The 26,187-nt window shown below is 53.7% G+C and overlaps 1 protein-coding gene across 3 annotated transcripts in view; it reads left to right on the top strand.

Moving 5' to 3' along the window:
• The window catches only part of LOC118007280 (peroxidasin homolog), a 74,558-nt gene that overhangs the window by 9,599 nt on the left and 38,772 nt on the right, over positions 1-26,187 (top strand). For all 3 annotated transcript variants that reach the window (XM_035000274.1, XM_035000273.1, XM_035000275.1), the window contains exons 2-3: positions 24,424-24,495; positions 25,447-25,518. In XM_035000274.1, coding sequence (XP_034856165.1) covers positions 24,424-24,495; positions 25,447-25,518 — 144 coding nt within the window. The remainder of the gene's footprint in view (positions 1-24,423; positions 24,496-25,446; positions 25,519-26,187) is intronic.

Below are 26,187 nucleotides of genomic sequence, written 5' to 3'. Positions count from 1 at the left end.
CACGTTGCATGTTTTAACTCCTGTGACACATTGTGGCCTTGTGTCTATGCAATAATTAAAGGTCTGCACCATCATTGTTAATGGCCATGTAGTATTTATTTGCTTAAAATCCCCAATTTTATTGAACTACATTTTTATGGGTCATTTCTTTGTTTCCATGTTTCTGCTACTTTATTTTTTTTATTTTTATTTTTTCAGATTTTATTTATTTGACAGAAAGAGAGCACAAGTAGGCAGAGCGGCAGGCAGAGGGAGAGGGAGAAGCAGGCTCTCCGCTGAGCAGGGAGCCCGATGCTGGGCTCGATCCCAGGACCCCGGGATCATGACCCGAGCCAAAGGCAGACGCTCAACCAACTGAGTCACCCAGGCATCCTCTGCTACTTTAAGCAATACCTCCCAAATGTCATTGTGTATATACTTTGGTTACTTTAGGGCACATTTCTATAATCTGCAAAGTCTTGATCTGCACCAAGGACTTTGGTCAGCACGTTGTGGGTTTTTCCTGGTCTGTTATTTTCCTGGACACTGTTTTCTCAAGGACAGGCGCCCTCTGTTAGCTGAGCATTCATCCCTTACCTGCTACAGAGCTAATCCAATCGGATCAAGGTGAGTCTACAGAGAGAGCGTGGTGCGTGTTGCCGCGGTTGGTGGGAAGCATGGTTCAGGGCACCTCTCTGATGCCCGTGGAAGCATGGTTCAGGGCACCTCTCTGATGCCCGTGGAAATGTGATGCCTGTGTCTGTTAGTAAGGACACGTTGGTCATTACAGTTTGTCTTCTCTCTGAAGACTTTGTTCTCAGTTTGTCCTGAAAACCAAACCGATCATCCGATTTGTGTCCATCACTGGGCTTTTGTGGACCAGATCTGTTTTATTTTGGATCCTGACAGGTTCTGTTTGTGGCCTGGTGTTTCTGGTTTGGTCTCTGCCCATGGTTGGCTTTCTCCTGGACTGACAGTCGCATTGTCACCCTGAGAACCTGCCCTGGGAGGAGCTCCAAGATCCTGCAGCTCAACACCTGGCCTTCTGCTACCAGAGGTGATACTTATGGTTGATCCTAGTTGGCGGTGGTTATGTTTGTAAAGTCATTGCAGATGCTGGATTAGTGAACACTGACCTGTTAGTCCAGGGGACATTCAGGGCTAGGTTCCTGGGAGCCCCTTGTCAGAACACTTTCATCAACCGATCAGTAGATGACCTTATTTTGTAAGTGTTTCTGTTTAAGGACACCTTATTTAATGCAGACTTCTGCTTGATTAACCATGAGCTCGAGCCTGAGAAAAGCTCATCTCATGCCCCTGTTTTCTCCGGAGACACATGAAGGCGTCTCGAACTCAGGGGCGCTAGACGCCAGCACCATGCTTGGGGACAATTTTAAGCTGCAAAGTTACCAAAAGAAAGCACAAAAATGCAGACAACTTAGCACTCAGTGGCCGGTGAGAAGGACCGTGCGTACAGCCTGAGCAGGAAGAACCAGGCAGAGGGTCACCTTGTTCCCACCCTGCGGGGAACGTGAGCGTCGGGCAAGTCAGGCTCTCCACCGCTCCCCGCTTGCCCTTGAGTGACCGCCAAACTCCATGAGTATTGATTTTAGGGTCACAAATAGATGTTAGGGAGTGGGAAAATTCCTAATATGGAATCCCCAAATCATGAAGATTGAGTGTGTTCTCTGGTATTCTGGGTAGAGACGCCGACATCCGAGGGATGAGGGAGTGGCCCCCCAGGGTAGACACCGCAGCCCCACTCATTCCTGGGAGACCTTCTCAGTCTGGGCCATGGTTTCTGGGAGGTGCTAGGAATAAGGCAGGTCCCTGCAGAACATGGAAAACTGGACCACGTGAGTGACTTCAAAGTCATGACGTTTAGTTAGTTATTATCTAGAAATGTCCTAAGGAACCCACCGTGGGGGGCACTCGAAATGAACCAGGCTGCCGCCGGTTTCCACCGTGTCGTGGTCAGAGGGCAGGGTGACGATTGCATGGAGACCAGGGTGTGAGACGCTGGGGGCTGACCTTGGGCGTGGCAGTGAGGAAGGATGAGTCTCTAACTGAGGGCTGAGGACAAGCCTGTGGAAGCCTATGTGCGGCTAGGGGTGTGCCCAGCCCGCAGCTGAGATCCCGGCGCCATGCTTCCAGGGAGAGCTCATTCACCCCCTGAAGCCTCGGTTTCCCCATGTGTGGGGGCATTCCGAGGAATAAGGAAGGGCATGCATGTGAATCTGCTAACAGCGTTTGCTGTGGAAACGTGTTTTTTCACAACTTGAGTGTGCTAAATTTAGCTGTGGGGCTGCACCAGCGGAGTCCGGGGGACGGAGCGCCCCTGTGCTAGGCCCGGGAGGGAGGGACCTGGGACGCTGGTGATGGGCCCGCGTTCCTCCTGCCACTGTTCTGTTGCATTGTGCACGTACTTTGATTGAGGCAGATACTTATGATTCAGACAGGAAGTACCACAAAGCATAATTTTCAGTGCATGTTAGAATGCAGTTTTCTCTAACACACCCAACCCAAACGTTTAAAAAGCATGAAGTTTACCCCATGTGGACAGCACCTGCAAGGATCCGGGAAGGCCTCGGTGATCGCCCGTGCCCGTCCTGCCCAGCCCTGTGATGTGCCACACTCAAGACAGTCTAATGCTAATTCCTGGCTGAGGACTAAGGACAATAACAACAGAATTCAGAGTTACCCTAAGAAAATAGAAGGTTGACATCAGTACATGTTGCTTTTGCAATGATCGGAGCTCTTAGGTCATTATCTTCTCCTTGTGGGGAGAATAAAACTTTTACGGCCCTTGAGCAGGAAGAGTCCTTCCCTCAGAGGTGTTGTGCAAAGAAGCCTGACTTTGCCGACACGTGAGAGTGTGTGTCACCAGAGGACAAGGCTGCCGCTCATGGGAAGTCCTTGTTCAGCTCATGCCTCATTTCCTTCACAGCTTCCGCTAGGGAAGGAGAAGCTAGATTAGGCTCGTCACTTCCTGGAGTGAAACAATATTTCTGAGATTCTACAACCAGCTGAGCAGCACTTTAACTTTCAAAAATAGCAATCAAAGTGGATACAGTTAGTCATCATTGTTATTTATTCAGACATGTGGGATGTTTGTGTTGGCATGGCAACAGGTGGCTAAATATTAATCTTGAGCATTTGTTTTCCTGTGGATTTTTTGTTATGTAATTTTCTTACGTCAGTGTCTGTCACCCCATCCATCCAGTCATCCATCCACCCATCCGTCCACCCATCCATCCACCCATCCATCCATCCGTCTGCCTACCTGTCCATCCATCCACCCACCCATCCATCCATCCATCCACCCATCCATCCATCTGCTTACTTGTCCATCCACCCATCCATCAGTCTGCTCACTTGTCCATCCATCCATCCATCCATCCACCCACCCACCCATCCATCCACCCACCCACCCATCCATCCATCCACCCATCCATCCATCTGCTTACTTGTCCATCCACCCATCTGCTTACTTGTCCATCCACCCATCCATCCATCTGCTTACTTGTCCATCCACCCATCCATCAGTCTGCTCACTTGTCCATCCATCCACCCATCCACCCATCCACCCATCCACCCATCCATCCCTCCATCCTTCCATCCACCCATCCAGACTCATCCATCTATCAGTCCATCCACACGCTCACCTACCCCTCCATCCCTCTGCCCTCCTGTTCATCCCTCCCTCCCTCCTTATGGCATCCCCACTAGTGTCAAGCACTGGTGCTGAGACATGCATGTGCTGCTGTGGGGGGGCTCCCTGTATGGGGGGCAGGCTACCAGGCACACCCAGCAGTGCCCACCGTGTTGATGGTCATGTGCCTCTGTCCTGACACAGCCCAGTCCCTGCTCCTTCCTTCCCTGTCCTGGGTCAGGAGTGGGATTGGAAGTCTAGCTAGAGGGACACAGGAAAGGAAATGGTTGTGGAAATAACTTTCTGTAGATCCAAGCCTCTTTTCTCCTAAGCTCAGAAAGCATCAGCTTTGAAACTCCTCTTCCTTGGGGTGCCTGGGTGGTGAAGTCGGTGAAGCATCCGATTCCTAGTTTCGGTTCACATCATTATCTCAGGGTCATGGGATCGAGCCCCGGTTGGGGGCTGCACTCAGGGTGGAGTCTGCTTGAGCTTCTCTCTCCCTCTCTCTCCCTTTCTAATAAATAAATGAATAAATAAAAATAAAAACAAAAAATTAAAATCCCAGTTCCTTTTCCTCATCCTTTTCTTCAGCCATGGAGAAGCCCTCTAATTCCTCTGAGCTTTCTTGGTGCTCTGTGTGTTACAACAGGCTTCTTGACTGGTTCCTGAGAGAATGACATCCAGCAGAAAATTATGTGAGTGGTTGTTTGTCAGCTTCTTCAAGGCTCCTACGCAGCATCTGGAGGCTGGAAAGGACCCAGCTCAGTACACAGTGGGCGCTGCGTTAGGGCTTCACATGTTCTCACTAGGGAGGGACTCCCAGGCCACAAGGACTCTGAAAATCAGGACAGAGGAAGAAGACTGCCCCACCGCTGAGCTGCAGGTCCAGCAGGGCAGGCTGATCACGTGGAATAACCTTGATTAGAAGGAACAAGTCCCCGGAGCCGACTTCCAGGAGGGGCTTCCTTGGCTACGGTTTATTTCCCTTCTCTTTGCAAGAAGCCTGTTTGTGTCCCCTAACCTCAGAAGCCTTTCCTGAAATTCACCCCAAACCCATCTGTTGTGAGTGCCTTTCGTAGCTGATGATCCCATGCTTCCTTTGTCCTGGGATGTATTTTGATTGATGAAACTACCTTATTTAGCACTCTAGAATGTTTTCTCGTCCAATAATTAGTTGAGTTGTATTTCCTGTTTCCCTAAAACTTCCTTCTGTGTGTAGGAAGCCCCTTTGGTGAGATGTTCTCAGAGCCTCTTGGGTGGACAGTAACTATTTGCTATCCATATTTATTGATTCCATTTTACAATCCGTTTCTTTAGTGCAGGTTATTAAAACACAGCCTGATGTGAGACTTAGAAAAGCAGCAAGCAAAAATGGATCTGCTTTGGTACAGCCTGAAATCGGTTACTTCTTGGGCTTGGTTTGTGCTGACAGAATGTGACTCTCTGCTTACCAGTCTGCGAAGATTGGGTGAGTGCCCAGTGGGATAACATGATTTATCCATTTATTTTGCTGAACTCAGAGAGCAAGCTCTGTCTCTCCCTCTGTGCAGGAACGATCGCAATTAACCCGTTCAGCTGTTTAAATTATAATATCTGTTGCAGTAAGTAGGTTACATCAATGCCTGGGTGTCTCTGATGGCTAATTTTGTGGGTCAGCTTGGCTGGGCCACAGTACCCATATATTTGGTGGAACATTATTCTAGACTTTACTAAGTCAATAGCTTTTGAGGAAAGCAGATTATCCTCCACGGTGTGGGTGGACCTCATCCAAGCAGTTGAAGGGCTTAGGAGAAAAGTCTGGGTGCCCTGAGCAGAAAAGAATTCTGCCGGCAGAATCCAAGAAGGCCTTGGGACTCAGACAGCACCTCTTTCCCGGGTTTCCAGGCTGTAGGCCCATCCTGCAGATTCTGGACTTGCCAACCTTACATAATTGATGTCTCCTTAAAATAAATATCCCTTTCCTATAAATGTATGTGCACACACATGCACACACACACACACGCCCTGTTGGGTCTGTTTCTCCGGACAAGCCGGACCCATGCAGTGTCTTTGTTGAGTGTCCCGTGACCCTGGTTGTCCCGGCCACAGCTGGGTGGATCTGGCGGGCATCTGACCAAGGACAGTCCGTCCATGTGCTGGCCAGTTGCTGATGGTCAGGCCTAGCCTTGACCAAGAACAGACGGCTCTCTGGGGACCTGGAACTAGAAAATATTAAGGGAATAAACAGCTAGCCGTGGGTGCCGACACCGGCAGGCTGTGGCTGTAGAGAGGGTTCAGAGCGGCCCTAAAAGCCGTGTTGTAGGCACAGGGCCCTGAGGACGCAGAGAGAGGTGGCCGGAGCTGCCCGCGCCCCGCGCATGGCCCTGCGCCCGCGCCCCATGCGCCAGAGAAGAGCCCGTGTCCGCAGAAGCCTCTTCTGCGCAGGATCGCACGTCCTGAAAAGGGTTTTATTACTCGAGCCCAGAATGGTAGGAAAAACTTGATTACTTTGTTTTAAACATTTTTTAAAACTCCCATTTCTTAGTTTTGTATTATCATGTAAGCAAGACCATTTAAGAAGACTTTTAAAGCACATTAAGGACAAAACAGAGAAACACTTGTAATTTTGCTGCCCATGCACTTGGGCGTAGAAGCTTTGCCTTCTCCTCCTAGTCTGTGCTTCTGTACCATCGGTTTGCTTATTCTCCACGAGGATCATCCGCACCGCTCGTCCCTACACCCGCACGGTCGGTTCCATCTCTCCGCCCTTGCTCGCCTGTGTGCTGAGATCAGTGGTGACCGAGGATGTCTCGGCGTCACGCGCTGGTCCCCGTTTGGCTCTCCCCTGCTCACCCTCGAGGTGGTCATTTTCTGTGCTGTGGTCATTGCCATGACCCACTGAGCACCTGCCAGTAGCCCCGGTTTCCAGGGATGGAACTAGCCATCGTCGTTGGGGTCGGGGCAGGCCCCTCCGGCTGGCCGGTCAGGGTACAGCCAGGGTCCTGGGCGGGCTGCCTGCACCCAGGACACCGTGCACAGTGCTCCACGGGGGTACACGTGCTTGAGCGTGTGCATCGGGGTGGGAGCGTGGTCTCGTCTGGCCGGCCCCGGCTGTCAAGGGTGTGGGTGAGAACGCATGCCAGGGACTCGTCTGAGTGTGTGGTCTGATGAGGGAACCCTGACTGGGCGCAGAACCTGCCCGAATGGACCCCTTCTGTGGGGTTCTTGCCACATGGGAGCCGTGGGGTCCAGAATGCTGGGCCCTTCCTGCCCGGAGGCCCCTTGGCACCCTGTTGTCCCCACCTCCTCCAGAGTCCCCTTTGCCCTTTCCACTCTGGTGGGCACCTTTCCAGCGTTGGCAGGCGTCCACCCTGGTTAGGTGCCATCTGGTGGCCTGCCTGCTCCCCTCCCCTCCCCAGTTCCGCCTCTCACTTCCCGCAGGCTTGTCGGAATTACGGACAAAGGGACAGTGACTCAGAGGGAGCAGGCCCAGGGCCGCCCGGTGAGGTCAGGGGGAAGGTCAGTATAGGAGGTTAGTGGGATTTTTAGTATGTGAGTGGTTGTTGGTTGTGGGGTAGGTTAGTATAGAGCAGCGGAGTGGATGAGGAGAGTACATTAACGTGGGAGATTGGTGGAACAGATTATCCTAGAAGAGCAGGTCAGTAACAGTGGATTGGTGGATGACGTGGGTGATTGGAATAGCGGGTTAACGTGGTGTGTTAGTGCCGTGGATGCGTGTGGGGAGCGGTTCGTGGAGCACAGACCAGTACTGCCCGTCGGTGGACTGGACCACGGGTTCCAGGAACCAGATCCGCTCTTTCAGAAGCTCCTTTCGAGCCCAGGGCCGCTCTGCGTGGCACCGGATGCTGGAGCACGTGCGGGGGGCCCAGCTGCTGTGTCACAGCTGGGCTTTGTGTCCTGAGGCGTGCCGGGCCCGAGGGCTCTGCTCCCGTCGGCGGTGCCTCGCTTCATGGGTTCTGGTGTGCCCACGCCCCGGAGAGATCATCACCGTCAACACCGCCCCCGTCCCTGCCCCTTTGCCCCCCACCGCTTGGCTCTGAGAGACATGGGCTGGTTTCTGTCGCTCAAAGGAGGGGCAGCTCCCGAGACCCGACTTACATTCAGCTGATCGCAGTCTTTTCTCCCGTCTTTCCTCCTTCTGTGGAGCAGTTCTGTCTGATTTTAGGTGTTCGTGGCGAGGGTTTCCATGTGCCCACGATATGCTGCTCTCACTCCGAGTTACATGAAACATGTCCTCTCGCACGCTCGGGCGATCTGGTGTTCCCTCCGACCCACTCGGAGCGAGCAGAAAGCGTGTCCTGCTTGCTCTGTGTGCCTGCAGTGGAGAGAGTCCCTGGGTTTAGACTTCCTACCTGGGCAAAAGTCAGCAGCCCGAGATCCCGCCTCGTCGGTCTGCAGTGCTTGGTTTCCCAGATCGAGGAGGGTCCTGCTTATCTTCTCAGTCAGTTGTATTTGAAGAGTGTCCGGAGTCTCCCGGCCAGGACAGCTGCTCTGGCGATGGAGCCGTGGGAGGGTCTGCCGCGCCCTCCGGAGCCCGGCTGCGTCCCGGCTGCGTCCCGGCTGCGTCCGAGCATTGCCGCCCTGGACGGCTGCTTTCCCGACACAAACAAGAACAACAGAGCAGAGACGGAACTGACCCATGTACCTGAAGGTTTTTACCAAGTTTGGTTTTATTTGAAGGAAGAGAACGTGAACTGTGTTAGGGTCGAGAAAAGTTGTTCACCACAGCGCTGTTTAATTCAGCACATACTCCTTGGGTGGCCATTGGTTGTTGGCCGGGCCCTGGCCCTGACCCCCAGTGTCACAGGGGGTCCGCAGGTGGGCTGATAGTGGGGTGGGTGTGTCTGGTGACTGCACTCAGTCAGACGGGACACGCTGTGCGAAGGGTTCGGGACACAGGAATTCCTTCTCTTCTGGGCAGTTTGACAGGTGCTTAGGGACGGGGGTGTGGTTATTAGTTGATCCAGACTTTTAATGATGGGTCGATTTTGATGTGTCGAGTGTGGGAGAGCCTCCCACCAGCTGTGGGAGCTCTGAGCAAAGTCCGAGACCTTGGGGAGCATGGGGTACGTCTGGGGACGTGGCCGGCTGCTGCATGCTGAGGGGGTGGGAGTGGCGGGACCCCGAGTGCGTGCAGCCTGGAGACCAGAGGCTCTGCAGTGGGAGAGGGAGTTTCTTCTGCAGGACGTCCTCTGATTTTCATCCTGAGCATCTACAAGAAGTTAGTGGATGAGAACGTGAACAAACAAACCGTACTGATCTTGCTGCACATTGAGCTGGTATTCTAGTGTGGTTTTTTTTTTAATGAAGGAGAACTATATTACTTTTAACGAAATATTTTTTCATTTTTTTAGTTTTATTTTTCGTTTTATCCACATATACTTTAGTATGTATTTTTTTTTTAAGATTTTGTGTATTTATTTGAGAGAGAGAGAGCGCGAGCGGGGAGGAGAGGGAGAAGCAGACCCCCCACTGAGCAGGGAGCCCGATGCGGGGCTCGATCCCAGGACCCTGAGATCATGACCTGAGCCGAAGGCAGACACTTAACCATCTGAGCCACCCAGGCGCCCCTAGTATGTATGTCTAAAAGATAAAAACACCTTCAAAAATAACTAATCAATCTGCTCTTCTGTGTGTCTCGTACTTCATTTCTTACAAAGCTAACAGATGTGTGTCCTGCCGGGTTTCCGTGCTCTAGACGTTGGCGACGTCTTCTGTGTGTGACGTGAGTCTAACCGTGTCGTCTGCAGCTGGTCGCTGGGGCGTGAGAATCCGTCCTTACTTCTCTGGCAAGTGGGCTTGTCAGTGGCGGGTCACGCCCGGTCGCACGTGGCTCGTGGTTGCTCTTCTCTTGTGATGTTTGGATTGATGGATCTCTGGTTTCCCGAGACGTCGGCCGGACTCAGTCCCCGAGATTGCCCCCCAGCAGACACTCTGCCCTCACTGCTGGTCACCACCTGACCTGATTTCCGGTTCTGTGGCGCCTTCTGCGTAGGACTCTGCTGTAAACGAGAACTCCCTGCACCCGCAGTTTGTTGGTCTGGTTCTGAGCTGCTCTCGCACCAGGTGGATGAAGCGTCTGTGTGGTCTTTCTTCCCAGTGGGAACTTCAGCGCCGGGGGCGTCGTGCTGAAGTTGTGTGTGTGTGTGTTAGCACGTGCGTGTGTGTGCGTGTGTGTGCGGGCTCCATTGTTCCGCTAACACGGTCACCAGTCGGGAAAAGCTGCTGAGCCCCGTTGGATGCGACGGCCCTGGGCTGAAAGCATCCGCGCTGGTCCACAGGCTCCCGGCAGAGAACAAAGAGGCCTTGACCAGCGGCCGACGCTGTGGAATCCGCTCCCGGCCGACTTTCCACGGCCCGCCGGGGATTAGCTGTCCTTGATGGAGGACGGGGATTCCCGGCGTGTACCCTCTTCTGTCCCGCACTCGCTCCAACTGTGGGGTCACCCACGTGGACACGCTTTCTGGGGCTTGGACTGGCTTTAGCATCTGTATTAAAATCACGTCAGTCTTTCCCTCGAAGCAGGCGTCTTAGCCAAGTTAAAGTCGGGAAACGGCGAGCACTACTCTGACCCTTCCCAGATGGCGCCCCAGGAAGGAAGGGGTCTCGGCCCTGTGGGCCGCGTGCGGGGGCCAGGCCCCTGTAGGCCAGTCAGCTCTCTGTAACCTAGGGCAGCACCATGCGGGGTGGACTGGAGGTGGTCTGTCTCTTTCAAGGGTGGCCCCTCACAGCGCGCAGCAGGCCCACCCCTCATTCCGGCGGGTGACCCAGGCCCCCCTCTGATCTCTCCTACCAGTCGGCTTCCTGTTCTGCTCACCTCATTTCCTGTTGTCCTCACGGGAGGGGCAGGTGACATCATTGCTTTATTCTGCAGAGGAGACCGAGGATCAGAGAGGTCAAGACATTTGTTCAGGAGCGCACAGCCCATGAAATGCAGAGGAGGGATTTGAACTCAGGCCTCTGGTGTTTCTTCTGGGCAACAGTCAGCCTCCCTGCTGCCAAACTAGAAAATGACACACCTACTCAGAGCAGTGGCCTGGAGAGAACGTGCGTGCGCACACACACACGTGCACACGTTATTTTTGTTTGTCATGGAGGAGTCCCAGGATGCAGGGTGGAGGCGGAGCACAGGGGGGCAGGCCCTTTGCGGGCCCGTCCCACCCACTGTGGGGGCACCCAGGTCAGAGGCCGGCGCCCAGGCGTCTGTCCCCACAGGGTCCCAGCGCCCTGGCACCCTGGGTGCGTGGTCCATTTCCCGCTGTTTTCACCGCAGCCTGCTTGGCTTCCCCAGGCCGGAGTGGGAGCCAGGCCCAGCCCCAGAGCTGGTGGACGCATCATCGAGCCCTGTGATGTCGCGCTCTGAGGCGCTTTTCCCCTGAGAGGAGACACTCACTTCTCCGCACCCGCGTCCTGTTTTCAAAACAGGAAGACCGCACATACATGTTCTCAGGAAAAGGGGGAGCTCCCGCCTTCCGCGGCCCGGGACTGTGTTGGCATGATCCTGCTGGGATCGTGCCCCATTTATTTGCTGTTTTCTTGGCTGTTTCTAATTAGAACCATGTCCGCCTGCTCTGTTTTCCCTGACACACTTAGTTGGAGAGAATGGATTTCATGCTCGCCCATGCGGGTTTCTGTGCCTCCTTGTTTGCTTAGAAGATGAGAGTGGGGCCTCTTTCCCTCTAATTACATGCTGTCCTCGGTTTAACCCCCACGTGCTGGGCTTTCTGGACAGAGAAAATGGCCTTGGGAAAAGCCTGCGGTACACAACTCTGGCTTTTTTTTTTTCTTTTTGGGTCTGGAAAGTAGGAAAAGTACTGATTTCATTTTTTAAATACCCATGGAAGAGGTTTGGGATTTTTTTCCCCGGAGAAAACAAACACATGAACTAGATTTATTTTGTTCATTTGTAGGGCAGAGAGAAGGCTTTGCGCGAATCGGTTGCCTTTGCGTGTGGCCTGAAAAAGGACACCTCCTGAAACATAAAGCCTGGGAATAAGTCAGTGGGACGTGGCGGGAAGGACACGGTGCAGGCCCAAGTGGGGCCTCCCTCCCTGCACCCAGGGCCAGACCCCGGGCCAAGGGCTGGAACAAGCCCTTGCCTGCTTTCACCTGGCCTGTGAGCTTTGCATTTTACACTTTTACACGGTCGAGAGTAGTATTTCCTGAAGTCACAGTTGAGTTGCAAACTCTGGTGCGTAGCCGCTGTGACAGGACCCAGAAGCTTCCACAGGGACGGAGCAGGTGTGAAGCCCACGGTCTTCCTGCTGGGCTGCTGGGGAGTGGCTGCCTGTGACCTCCGGGAGGGCAGACGGCCTGGGAGGTGCCGCTCACAGGGTCCCCGCTCTGCTTGGAGGGTTCAGTCTTTCTCTCAGACACACAGGAGTTGCCAGCAAGGGTCGTGGGTCCCTGAGGGCCTGCACGGTGAGCGGTCCTGCAGGGGCCTTCCCTGGGGGCCTTCCCTGGGGCTCCTGGGATGGCGGTCACTGCATGGCCAGCAAAGGTGACAGGTGGGTCCACGATACATGAGGCGCGGAGGGCAGTGCAAGGCGGTCAGAGGCGTCCCTGCAAACATTCACAGTGTCCTCGATGCCGACCCCTGGGGCCAGGGAGGTTGTAACTGGTGCCGCAGATACTCTTGGGAACTTTCCTGCCTGAGGGCTGTTTGCAGAACCTCCAGCTCCAGAATTGGCCGTGGGTCCTCAGGAACCCCTTTGCTCTCCTGCAGGACCCCCTTGCCAACAGCCCGAGCTCAGGTCTGCCTTCCGTGTCTGCCTCTTGGCATGTCTCTGGGACGGCCATGGAGCAGAGGTGGACCCTCGCTTCCGTTTCGTGCCCGAGAAGCGGCCCCCGTGTTCGCCGGTCCCCGTGCGTGTCACCCGAAGAAGGGGAGCTCAGGGTGCCCCTGCGCTGGGTGCTGGCATGCAGGCCCCTTTGTTGCTGGTCAGCAGCAGGTGAAAGGTGCCTGCCCGGTACCCAGACCTGTCAGAACGTTCTTTACTGTGTTTTACAATCACAGTCGGCGGCAGAGGGGGAAGGAAAGGAAGCCCCGCGGACTGGTCCTTTACCGAGGGTGGCCGGAGCCCCACTGGCCTCAAGCATCCGGCGCCGACCCCGCGAGCGTGCGCTCATCTACTCCGTGGTGGGCCGCGGCCAGCTCGTGCCGGGTGAGGAGGATCGAACCCGCCTAGCCGGGGCTTGTGGGGCTCTGGCAGCCCACTCGGTTATCACCAACAGTGTGGCTCAGGGGTGCCCTGGGCTCTCGTGGGCAAACGGGGCGCCCAGCCACCCTGGCATTCGGAAGGATGGACGTGCGTTAGCACTGCCTGCCCTGTCGTGTCCACGGGCTCTCTGCCTGTGGAGGCGTCACGTCCAGGACCCCGGGCCAAGTTGCGGCTGGTCCTGCCTGTCAGGTGCAGGCTCCCTGGCTGTCCCTTGTCCAGGAACACCTGCTCGTACGCGTTTTCATCACCCTGCACTCGTTTTCCCTTTGCTGACCTGCAGTTTTTTGTTTTTTCTTTTAAATTTTAGTAACTTGGATAGAGAAGGGAGTGCATGCTTGTTATACACACGGGCAGCACGGGCCTCAAGGGCTTAACGAATCCTTGAATGCACATCAGGGTCAGAAAGACCTCTGGAGGCAGGAAGGAAGAGCCAAGATAAACAGGATGAAATTTGTGTCCCTGCGGGCTTTGAATCATGCTTTAGCATCGTGCCGGTGGCCCCGGTGAGGGACGGGACAGCCACATGGAATCAGTCACCGAGCCTCCTCTCGGGATGTTGTTTACTTACAGTTACGTGGCTGATATTTAGGAGGATCTGTGTGGATTTTGCCTTGGTCTTGTATCAGTAAAAGCCTCATTTCTCCCAGCCGGTTGGCGAAGGAACTTTCTGGGCTAAGGAATCTTGTGCTGGATTAGATCTTGGCTTTGCTTGGTTGTCAGGGTGCTGGGAGCCTTCTCCTGCCTCTGCTCCTTAATCTTGTTCTTCCTCTGCCCTTGTCTTCCCCTTCTCCCTGAGTCCTTAAGCTCCCTTATCGCTTGTGTTTGGTGTGCTTTTATGCTGCCTCTAATTATTTGTGAAAGAAGATAAAAATGGGAACAAATAAAAGTGTGTATAAGTGTTCCATGATTTCTAGCCAGACTCCTGTTTTTTTGGGTCTACTCAGTAAATATTGAGTTAAATTGTGTTTTTTTAAGATTTTATTAATTTATTTGAGAATGAGAGAGAGAGAACATGGGGAGGGGCGGGGGGAGGGAGAGGGAGAGAGAGAGAATCCCAAATGGACTTGGAGCAGAGTGTGGAGCCTGACACGGGGCTCAGTCTCAGGACCCCAAGATCACAAGCTGACCCAAAACCAAGAGTTGGACGCTCAACTGACCGCGCCACGCAGGCGCCCTTAAATTATATTTTAAAAAGTGAGCTGCACACGTCCAGGTTTTAGGGGGAGACATGAAGGAAAAGCCCCTCAGTGAAGCACAGACCGGAAGTCCCCGGACGGTCGCTTTGTTCTGTTTCCAAGAGGGCAGAGTTCATGCCCAGGGTGGTGCCGAGATCTGGTTCTGTCCCGGCAGGGGACACGAGAGTCCTGGTCAGAGACAGACGACCTCACTGCTTGCACTCGGCAAGCAGCGTGCTCTTCCCGTTTTCGTGGGTCCCTGAGCCCCTTGAGTCCCTCGGGGGTAATGTGGGGACCCTGCCCATGGAGGACAGGCACACTGAGCCTGGGAATGGCCTTCAGGGCAAGTGGGGGCAGGCTGCCCTTCAACTGGACAGGACATCGCCTCATCCTTCAAGGCTGCCAGCTGCACACACTGCCCCCAGCAGTGGCCCGGGGAAAGGGGTCTGGGCCACGTGTGCTCAGCACGGCCTGCGGAAACAGATGGGCTTGGGTGGAATGCCCTCCGTGCTGGTCAGCCTGTTCCTGGGAGGGCAGTGGGTTGTGGGAGCTGTGTTTGAAGACAGGCGCACCCACGTCAGCCGGAGAGGTGTGACAGGTGTGCGCTGTGCATGCTTTGTCAGCTGAAGAAAAGCGTGCGGACTGATGTGTGCTCTTGCCTCTGGCTCAGGTCGCGTCTGGGGCGGGGACTGTCTCCCGTGGTCCGACCTCTCCCCCAGGACCTCCGGCCCTCCCGTAGCCCCATGGAGCTGCAGGCTCCTGCTGTCATCGCCCACAGCACCGGCCGCTTGCCCTCCTGTGCGCTGACCCCCACCCCTGTCTGCTTAGGGGCAGACTGCCATCTGATTGTGCGCTCGTTCTACTCAAAACCTCCCTCCAGCTCCATTTCAGGAGAAGTCGGAGCCCCGTCCCGGCCTCCTTGACCCCATCCAGAGGCAGGACAGTGCCGTGTGGGGAGCACAGTCGGGGCCCGAGTCTCTGGGGGCTAACGAGCTGGGCCATGACGGCAGCAAGCCTTTGTGGAAGTGACCAGCCCTTAGCAGGTGCGCTGCCCATGTCAGCTATTATTAAACGTGCCCGTCCTCTCTCCCAGCAGTGCTGCTTACAGGAGTCTGTTCCAGAAACACCCTCGCAAAAATCCAAAACGGGTACCTACAGAAAGCTGGTCATTGCATGCTATTTATAACTGCACAGACTGGAGGGAAGTGCGTGAGCCCTTGGGGAGCCCAGCAGTGAGCACACACGGGGCCCCTGGGGAGCTGTGAAAGGAATGCGCTCAGAACTTACTCAGGAAGGCAAATGACAGGAGCAGGTGCACGGCGGGTGACTGTTCTTGCAGGCAAGGAAGGGACCAGAACAAGCCGTGGTGAGGGGAGGGCCTGCGGTGGAGTGGGCTGAGGGCATGCGGTCTGTCAGGGCACCCTCCTCAAAGCCAGCTAGTGACAGGTGCTCTCAGGACGGCGGGGCCCCAAAGGCCCCACACTGTACCTGGGACTGCTTGTCTGCAGGCCTGGTTCCCCCCGAGCTGTTTGCTGCCTGGGGGTGGTCGGGATTTTAAATCTGTTTCAGCACACTTGTTAAGAATTTCATTAATAAAGTGCCTTTTGGAGTTCTCCTCTGTAGTTATACAAATGAACAGATGGTCTTGGCTTTGCCCAGAGGAGTCACTGCCATGGACACCGAGCCTGGGGCCAGTTCTTCATTTTCTGTACGTTGGGGTGCAGTTTGCTGACCGTGCTCAGCGCACCCTATAATCACAGAACTGCAGGAAGACACATGAAATGCTGTGTGCTCCTAACAGTGCTCCTTGGCCTGGTCTTGGAGGCCAGGTCGTTTCCCGAGCAAACCAGATGTGCTCGCAGGACAGGGGCCTGCTTGTGCCAAGGGTTTCTGCAGGAGGGACGAGGGCAGGCGCGTGGGCCCGGCCATGGGAAGGGGTCTTGCTTTGAGCAGCAGGGCTGTCTTGGTGGTGGGAGCAGGGGCAGTAGTGGGCAGGTCCCAGAGTGACGTCAGATTGTCAGATGGGGCCAGGCCGCCCACAGTCCTGCTGAGTGTCGTGTGGGGGTGGGAGCGAGGGGTGAACGGTGGGAAACACTGATGGAAAACAGCGGGCCTGGCAGTGCATCGGAGGCAGGAAGTGAAGGAGACACGGGGTAGCTTCTGGCTCACCTGTCCAGGTGGCTGAATGTGCCAACGAGCCTGCTGGAATTCAAGAAGAAAACGGGGTTTGTGGGGGGAGATAATGTGCTTCGGCTGAAGACCGTGAAGTCCAAGGTGCATCCTGTGAGAGGCCCGTCGTTCCCTGTTCCCAGCAAGGCTAGCCTCTTCTCACCCGGTCGTTGACAGAGTAGAATGTGAGCTGCTCTTATATCTTTAAGGTAAAATGCTAGATTTCAGGAAGCAATACTGTGTTGGGTTGATTAAGAATGTGCAGCACAGTCTGAGCACGCGCAGGTGGGCCTGGCTAAGCTGCAATGCTCGGTGGGTTAGGAGTATCCCGTGCGGTTCAACAGGGTATTTGCAATTTACGCCAGTTTACAGGACGTCACCCTGTTGCCCATCAAGCAGGAGCTGTACCAGTCTCCTGAATTACACGTTTACATGGGAGATAAGAGTATTATTCCAGGGGCGCCTGGGTGGCTCAGTCGGTTGAGCGGCTGCCTTCGGCTCAGGTCGTGACCCCGGGGTCCTGGGATCGAGCCCCGCATCGGGCTCCCTGCTCGGCGGAGAGCCTGCTTCTCCCTCTCCCTCTGCCTGCCGCTCTGCCTACTTGTGCTCTCTCTCTCTGTCAAATAAATAAATAAAATCTTTAAAAAAAAAAAAGAATGTTATTCCAAGGTCCACATCTCTAATTCCACCACCCGTAAGCATCTGCAAGGTTAGATTCAAGTTTAGGAATTGTGACATTCCGTTTAAGAGTGGGATTATTTTCATCCAGGAGGGTAATGTTTTTTCATTTTTGTGCTTAGAAACTGTGGAATGTGCTAGTGTGAAAACCCAGGCTTCTCGTTCCGTCAGACTTCCCGCACCACGGAGCAGCTCAGTTCACTTTTCTGTACCGCAGACGTCACAGACCCGTGATGGTAAGGGGGAGCGCACCCGTCGTGCGTCTGCACTGCGTTCGGTGGGCCCAGGAGGCGCTGGGGTCCCCGTGTGGGCATCAGGGACGCCGAGTGCAGCCCAAACTCAGCAGGGCTTTACTGTGTCTTCAGAGATTGCCTGGACGGGTCGGCACCCTGGAGGTTTTCAGCTCGCCTGTGTGGACAGTGAGTGCGGTCCTCAGGTAGGGACAGGGCGGTTGTAGCAGGCTTGGTCCTGCTGAAATCCCTCCGAGGCGAGCCGGCCCCTCCCGACAGCACTGTCCCCACTCTGCGTTAGGAGCCCCGGCTCCCCACACACGCCCCTGCCCCTCCGGCCTCCCCGTTCCCCCAGCGCGCCCCCTGCAATGGCTGACAGGCTTCAGGACTTCCCTGGCCCTGCCCCGCCCCTCGCTCTGCGGGCAGCTCTGTGCCCTTTGCCAACACTCACACCTTTCTACTTGCACTCTGGACTTGGCCGCGCTCCAGACCCGCGTGTCCACTTGTGCGTCTAGTCGGCATCTCGGGCTTCTGTGCCTGGAACTGAACTCTTGACGTCCCCTGGCCTTTAACCGTCCGATCGCAGGGGGCTCGGATACTCACAGAGCCCCCTGAGCTGCTGTCCGTGCCATGCTTATGTGGCCCACCGACATCCTGGCGATTCTTCCTCCCGCACCTGGAGCCCCGCTCCGGGTCTGTCCCCGTGGCTAGTCCGGTGCCGGCTTGAAGCTCTCCGGCGTTTTCCTCCGCAGTGATGGACTCGCGGTTGCTGCTCAGTTACCATTTGCTGAATGAGGAGGTGAATGACGCTATTAAGTCCTAATTATTGGCGGTAAAGAGTTACGTGTGCCTTACAAGTCTGTGCATCCGAGGACGTTTTGATAAATACTAATAGTAAAATCAATGGATTTGCGTGTGACTTCCTCCTACGCCAACACAGCACTCTCTTTACCACGAAAAACACACATTTTAGGTGTTCCTTCAGTGTCTGAAAGGCATACATTAGCATCAGAAATGTAAGTCACTCTATTCCAGCCAAATATCAATGAGAAACCGTAAGGCTGGGTTTAGGATGTTGTTTTCCAAGCTGCAACAGTCACGAATCTCTAGTTCTTTAACATTTTTGGTAGGGGTTCAAGAGGGTGGCATGATGAGAGGGTCTGTGTCCCCAGTGGTTGGAGAAACTGGGGCTGGTGTCTGGATTCATGCCCTCAGAAGGCCCGCTGTATTTGCCATGACCCTAATTTTTAAAGTCTCCTTCTGAAGCGGACACTTCCAGAAGCTTCAGGTCTGAGTCGTAGATGTACCTGCTGTGCCCAGCACACTCATCACAGCCCCCCAGGATCTGCGTCGGTCACTGTGTGGCCTCCGTAGGGAACACTCGTGCTCCATCCAGTTAGTTAGCGAGCAGCATGGAAAGGAGGCTAGTTCTGAAGTTAGCGTCCAGATGATGTTTAACGCTGTGGTCTTCGTGTGATCAGAATTCTCACCTAACATAAGAGTGCCCCAATACTTTAAAAAAACCCAGACGGAATAAAGAGAAGTACTGGGGCGCCTGGGTGGCTCAGTCGGTTAAGCGACTGCCTTCGGCTCAGGTCATGATCCTGGAGTCCCGGGACCGAGTCCCGCATCGGGCTCCCTGCTCGGCAGGGAGTCTGCCTCTCTCTCCGGCCCTCCCCCCTCTCATGCTCTATCTCATTTTCTCTCTCTCAAATAAATAAATAAAATCTTTATAAAAAATAATAAATAAATAAAGTTTCATTGGGCGCCTGGGTGGCTCAGTTGGTTAAGCGACTGCCTTCGGCTCAGGTCATGATCCTGGAGTCCCGGGATCGAGTCCCGCATCGGGCTCCCTGCTCGTCGGGGAGCCTGCTTCTCCCTCTGACCCTCTCCCCTCTCATGCTCTCTCTCGCTCTCTCTCTCTCTCATTCTCGCTCTCAAATAAATAAATAAAATCTTTAAAAAAAATAAAGAGAAGTCTAACAGAAGTGTACAGAGAATAATGACAGTTCCCTTCTAAAACGTGCGATTTGTGAGAAATAGTTACCAGCAGCATGTTGGTTGGATGTGGCCCCGAAGCGCAAAGCCGGCTGGAGGAGGGGCGAAATGCAAGACTTCTCATGATCAAGGGGCACCTGGGGGGCTCAGCTGGTTGAACATCCGACTTCTGATTTCTGCTCAGGTCACGATCTCAGGGTCATGAGATCGAGCCCCACATCCAGCTCTGTGTTCAGCGGGGAGTCTGCTTGAGATTCTCTCTCCCCCTCAGCCCCTCTCCCCTGCTCATGCGTGTGCGCACGCTCTCTCTCTGTCAGATAAATTAAAAAAAAAAGTTCTCATGATCACATCATAGAAGTAGTTGTTGTCAAGTTTCGATGTTTTGATAGGGTTAAATTGAATTGAAATACTTTTGGTTCTCAAACAGGACATACTGTGTCATTTTGAATTTGTTGACAAATCATTTTTAATTTTTCCTATTTCTATTTTACTTCTTCTATTTAAAGGTAAGTTAAAATGTGTGTCACTTTAGTGAATGGGAAAAAGTATTTTAAAAATCACCAAAGATTATGAAGGTGGACTTTATGATAGAAACTTTAATGATTCCCTTTTATTTTCTCTTATAACTTTTTTGTGATTTAGCTAAATATTGCTGAGTGGTTTGGAAATGTTGCTGAGAAGGGGTCCCAGAGCTCAAGCTGGGGAGGGGACAAGAGAGACACTGGGTCTCTGTGGCCTCTTCCGGCTCTGATCAGTGGCCGTTCTGCGGTCTGCCATGAATTATGATACGACGCTGACTAGGAACCAGAACTTAGATGCTGCATCCCAGACCCTCCAGGTGCTCAGTTTCTTGTTTTTGCTTTTTTCTGGTAGGTTTTTGGTTCCATCAGTAGTTTGCAATAATGGAAACCTTAAAACAAAGCAAATCACCTAAAACTTCTTGCCTTGTGAACTTAGGAATTTGTTAGCCTTTTTAATATAAAGTGTAAATCGACTTCTGTTTTTGAGGATCTGCCTTGCAGAATCCTGCTGATTTTGCATGGTTTTTCCAGGCCCTTCTGCGTGCTGAGAGGGTTTCTCTGGGCCTGCACTTCCGTGAGGTCGGAAGGGGCAACACTTAGCATTAATTTTGGGGAGTTCCTGAATGTAAGCATGACGGGGCAGGGGCAGCCTGTGAACCCCACCGGCAGGGGTGAAAATACCTTCTCCCCACAGGCTTCCGGGGGAGCCCTGGCAGCAGATTCTGATTTCAGCTCTAGTCCTGCTACTCACGAGTGAGTGACCTGGGGCTCGTTGCTGGATCTGTTTCTGAATCCTTGTTTGCCAAATGCAGGGATTTCTTCTAACCTAATAAGAATTCTCCTCCTTCCTCCTTCCTAAAACCGACCACCTTTACCATGCCCTCACGTGTTAGAAGCCACATACAGTGGAGGTGGACCATGAAGCTCACCGTGATCTTGCCCTGAAGTCGTAATTTCTAGGAGCCCTTGAGTGACTTCCTGCACTACCCTGAGATTCTCTGCGTGTAGCGACTGCTCAGTGCAGAGATTGCCACCGATGATGTGCTTCGTGCCTTCGGTGAGGGAGTCTGGGAAAACCATCAGAACCCGCAGGCGATGGCCGCCATGGATGTCTACGAAAGGCTTGACAGTGTAGGGAGCACTTTCCACAGACGTGATCTCCTGTGGTCCTATTCTGTAGGGTTAGACATTTTGTCTCTCCAGGCACGTGTAGACCTTATTTCAAAAGTTAAAGAATGGGGGGAGGGTACTTACAGTGTAACTTGGTTAATCGGCTTGCATTTAACGTAAGCTTTATGTCAGTGATGACAAATGGGCCTAAGGATCCAATGTGGAGGAAGAGCAGAGGGGACAAGCAGACAGCTGCTGTGCATGCGTGTGCGTGTGTGCATGCGTGTCCGTGCATGTGTGTGTGGATGATGCACTTGTATCCGACACAGGTGCACACGTGTAAATACGTATGCAGTCACACGCATGCACACTGCTGCCTCCCAGCATCACTGAAGAGCAGAGTTTTCAAACCTCACCTTGCTCTTCCTGGAGAGAGAATTAAAACTCAGACTACCAGGCCCCACCCCCAGAGTTTCTGATCCTACAGATTTGGGGTGGGGCCCAGAATTGGCTGTTCTAGCACCTTCCCAGGGATGCTCCTGCTGCTGCTGATCAGGGGACGCCACTGAGAACATTGCTTACGAGCATCCTCACCATTCCTGGGTCAATAAGTCCCTGCTGATACTTCCTAAGAGTGGGAATCAGTTCAGGTAAAACACAGCCTCTGTGATCTGTGGTGATGACTTGGAATTTGGTTCCTATTGGGAATCCATGGCATCTTCATTCCCTGGGCCTGTCTCTCCGGGTCCGGGCCCGCGGCCCTGACCACCTCTCCTGCGGCTTCTCCGAGGCTGGCCGTCTCTGCGGGGCCCCTCATGTATACAAGGTCATATTGACAGAACAAGTGCTGTCCCCCCGCCCCTCAGGCTGCACGCTTCCTGGCGTCCTGCCCTCAGGCTCACCCCATTTTCTGCCCTATTCAAGACGTTGTTAAGTCCACGCAAGGACTTTACATTTCAGCTGTTATGTGCTTCACTTCCAGAATCTCCGTTTGGTTCCTTTCTGTTGTTCAAATTTCTCTGCTTCTGTCGGGAAGGGGGCCTCTCTGTGCCCCTCCCTGGCTGGGCGGGCGTGTGGTCTTTCTCTGGTTGTCTGCTGGGAAGCCGGGAGCTGGCCTGGATGCTTGAAAAGAGGCCAAACGATAAGATGCGACCATATATGTAAGTTTAGATGTTGCAGAAGTTTCACTAAAAATTGGAAGCAGGTTAATTTTACTGACGTTATTTAGCTGTGCATCAGACACGCTTATATTTCAGTGTGTAGTCTGTGCCGGTGGGTTAAAAGGCACTGAACGCCGCTTCCCCCTGAGGTCGTTCAGATCTGGCGTGGGTCTCCCTGGACCCCAGGTCTCTGTGAGGCCCGGCCCGCTCAGGCGCTCTGAGCCTGTGCGCGGTGGCTGCGGGGTGCGCGGCAGCCTCTCTGCAGGTGTCCCCCGGGGCTCCTGGCATGGGCCTTACACCCGTGGGCTGGCCTTGGCGCGTCAGGAGGTGGCCAAGTCCTCTGTCCCTCAGCGGCTTGCGTTCCAGACTCCACGAGGTTTCCGTGTTGCTCCCCTCTGTGTCAGAGGCGTCAGAAGCTGCGTGAGCCCACGCCACCGTCCTTCCTGAGGACTTGAGGCCTGGCGTCTTGGTTGGACGATGTCCCGACTGGTTCTGCTGCATGTAGCGCATGGCCCTTCACGTTCCAGGGCGTGCCTTCTCCACGTTGGCCCCGGGGCGTCTGTCCAAGTCCTGGGAAAGCTTGTGTTTGTTACATGCGAGGAGACAGCTTCCCCACCACCTGTGTTTACACTAAAGCCCAGCTAGCCAGTCTTTGCTCATTAACCACGACCCCACATTCCACACGGGGGACGACGGGGCCTCTGGACGCACCTGCCCTCCCCTTGGGGACCTGGCTTCAGCACCTCCCCAGTGGACGCACCTTTAATGTCCTTAGTGTGCATGTAGATCAATTTCTCCTTAAAAGCCACACGTCAGTGCCGGGGAGGTGCGTTCCCGGAAGAGCATGCTGGTGGCTCTCAGGAACCAGGGAGAGCCCCCGGGGTGAGGGCCAGGTCGGCTGCCCAGGGCAGGTGGAGACCGATGCCTGGGGACTCCGCTACCCTGAAACCTGACTCAGAGCCAGGACGCAGATGCCCTAATGTTCCATGTTTCATGTGCTCACTCCTAAGTCAACACAATTCATTTTAGCGACTTAAATACTTTCTGAAAAGCCTTTTATCGCACCATAGACTAGAACCAATTCTGTACATCATTTATGACTCTTAAATTGGCTCAAAATAATCAGATTCCTAAAAAGTTCATGAACATGTCAGGAGAGAAGCGTCGTTCCTGATTTAGACCAAGTGTTGCTCCAGGAGCCTGTGTGGGTTTCCTGGGACGCCTGCGCCGAGCCCCGCACACGGAGCTCCCGCAGAAGCACAGAGGCTTGCGGCTCTGGAGGCAGAAGGCCCGAGATCAGGCCTGGGTCCTTCCGGGGTGCTGGGCAAGAATCGCCCCGTCTCCCACAGCCCCCAGCCTTTGCTGGCTTGTGGTGGAACCGCAGGAGTCCTCATGCGGCCCTCTCCCCGTGTGCCTGTCTCCAAATTTCCCCCTTCTTTAAGGACACCACTCATACTGGAGTAGGGCCGTCCTCATACTGTGTTGATCTTGTTTTGACTGGCTGATCTCTGCAAAGACTTTCCAAATCAGGTCCATTCTGAGGCACTGGAGTCGGGTTTCATGTGAATGGGGGTCTCCCCGTTGATCCCACGATAATCCTGCTGCACTGTTACAGGGCTTGGGCCTGTGAGCAAGGCATCTTAATTTTTCTAAGACTCTGTGGTAAAGAAAGTGGCCTTTCATTTATTTTTCTGTGACTTTCATAAACATTACAATTATAACTATAAATTACAGGTTTTAATTGAATTTATGTATCTTATATTTTTTACTTTAATCTAATTGATGGGTTTTAATTCAGAGGGTAGAAATGGACATCTGCATGCCTTCTGCCCCCGAGCTCATGGCCCCGGGGCCGAGTCTGCGCCTGTCCCGCGGAGGGGCCGCCCCACCAGCTGCCCTGCCCTTCCCCCACAGCGCCGGCAGCCTCTGTGGACGTGGCCTCGCGCTCTGCTCTCTCCTGGGCTGCTCAGGTCGTCCCTCTGTTCCTGAAACATCAGGAACTGTTCTCCCAGCACACATTTAACTATTTAAGCTGCCTGGAAGTACTGAGTTAGGATCCACGCTGCACGCGTGGATCTTTCCAGTTCATGGACGCTGGGTCTGAACTCATCCCTGAGAGGACACTGTGGGCAGTTCGCAGATGAACCGCCGAATTCCAGCTCGAGAAGTTGTTGGAGTGGGTGCCGGGGCGACTCCGCGGAGTATGTGTGGGTCGATCCTGTGTCTGGGGAAGGCTTGACGACCTTAGGTTTGGCAGAAGATGGGTGTAGGGTTAGAGTAAGTTTTTATCTCCCCATAGGTGTTGTTTAAACAAACTTCTGTAATGTGATATGGCTGCCCTGTCATGCAGATAAATACTCATTTATCATTATGCAGTTAGCCTCACTGAATAATTGGTCCCACGAATGAGCTGTGAGGTTAATTCCTTAAATGTCTTATCGTCGTGCTGGAACTGAGATGACACAGGACCAGTGATGACTGCGTATTTCTCTATATAAATGCATTTCTTGTTTTGTTTTTTTTTCCCCAGGGATCTTCGCTTTAACAGAATCAGAGAGATCCAGCCTGGGGCATTCAGGAAGCTGAGAAACTTGAATACGTTGTAAGTCCAAACATTCTATTGGGACCCAGTAGGAAACAAGTACGGAAATCATCACACCTTTCAGCTGTGGTCAGCCCTGATTATCCGTGGTCAGGGGCATGAATGAGGAGAGTGGACTTGGGACCCTAGAACAGAATATGCGCGTTAAGATGCCAGGCCTGTGGATCCTGTGCTTGGCTGCCGTCCTGTTTTGTCTGACATCCGTGGACCTGTGTGGGTCCCTCATAAGTGGCTTGACCCAGACCAATGGCCACGTGATCCCCTTCTCTTCCTGTGAGTAGTAACTCAGTCCCCAGCTGGGCCAGATCCGTTCACTTGTGCTAACTAGTTCACACGCCCCATCGGAAGGAGGACGGGCCTGGGCTTCTCCTGGGTAGCTGGACCCAGGAGGATTGGGGTGCCATCCCGTTGTGCACCCATGCTTAGTCCTCAAGGACGGACAGACGGAGGGAATGGGCCTGACTGGCGCTGAGAGGTTCTGCGGCTGACCTGGGCTGCGGTCGAGTGTGCTGAGCTTGTCAGGAGGCTGGTGTCTCTGGTTCTTCTGCTCCGGAGGGCGGCTGTGGGCACAGGGGGATAGGCAGGGCCCTGGGAGCCTGGGGGCGGTCCGACCCTGGTGAGAACCACCTGCACTGGCCTTCCCCTCCGCTGAGGTGGACAGTCCGACAGACAGGAGGACAGATAGCTACGCCTCTGCGTCGGAGAGGGAATTCGGTCGGTGTGCACACGGAGGGGATTGGTGCGGTGACAGGGACGCCTGTGCCCTGAGGACACGCGTCATCACAGGGTGAGCGCTGAAACGCTCCCGTGTGAATGTAGCGCTCGGCCGGTGTCGGGGCTGAGCTCTGTACCCGAATCGTCTTAGGACCTTTTCCAACCGGTAGGAATGTGTTCCCACAATGGGTTCAGAGGGGTGCTGGTTGTAATTCATACTCAGACTTTCTCTCGCAGGCTTCTCAACAATAACCAGATCAAGAGCATACCTAGCGGAGCATTCGAAGACCTGGAGAACTTAAAATATCTGTAAGTGAACGATCAGTCCTTTTCCCCCAAAGTTTGTGTTGTTTGTATATCGACTGTTTAATCATTGAGCTGAATTTTTTGCAGCTTGCAAATTAATATAAGTACATCCGTCTCTTAGGGTCCATTTTCAGAAGGGGACTGAATTTTTGGCTGGGATTTTTAAAACGAGTTAAAACTGCGCTGCGTGATGCTTAGTGTGTGTGTCTTCAGCCGTAAGTAAAGTAGGTGGAATGAGATTAAAGCCACAGCCCTGGAAGGTGGTGCGGGAGCAGGTGACTGGCGGCCGCTCTCTGGTGTGCGCACCGGGTGGACGTGCCAGGAGATGGAAGCACGGTTTCCAGAGGCCTCTCCCGCTGGGGGCGAAGTGTGAGAATTTCGCTCGTCTGCTAATTTCCCAGTCTTCCTCTGAGTGATTTCACCTCTTCTTATTTTCAGGTAGTAAAATTGTAGTTTGCTTTTTAAAACTGATTTTAGTTAATTAAGAGCATTTAAAAACATGAGTTTTGCAGGTTAAAAGATGACCTCGCGGGCAAGGGCCGGCTTAATTCCTCTGCAAGCACTTGTTTTAGGACTGGAAGCCGTAAGGCAGACATTCCAGTTACATTCCTGGTTATAGATAAAAGTATGTGTCTTGTGCTTTGAGCACATTATTCTTTTAAGACTTCGATG

This window comes from Mirounga leonina, unplaced genomic scaffold (assembly GCF_011800145.1).
Source record: "Mirounga leonina isolate KUSES-001 unplaced genomic scaffold, KU_Mleo_1.0 Mir_117, whole genome shotgun sequence".
In the NCBI taxonomy this organism is placed as follows: Eukaryota; Metazoa; Chordata; class Mammalia; order Carnivora; family Phocidae; genus Mirounga; species Mirounga leonina.
The sequence above is the reverse complement of the archived record's forward strand: the minus strand, read 5'-3'. Positions and strand labels throughout refer to the sequence as shown.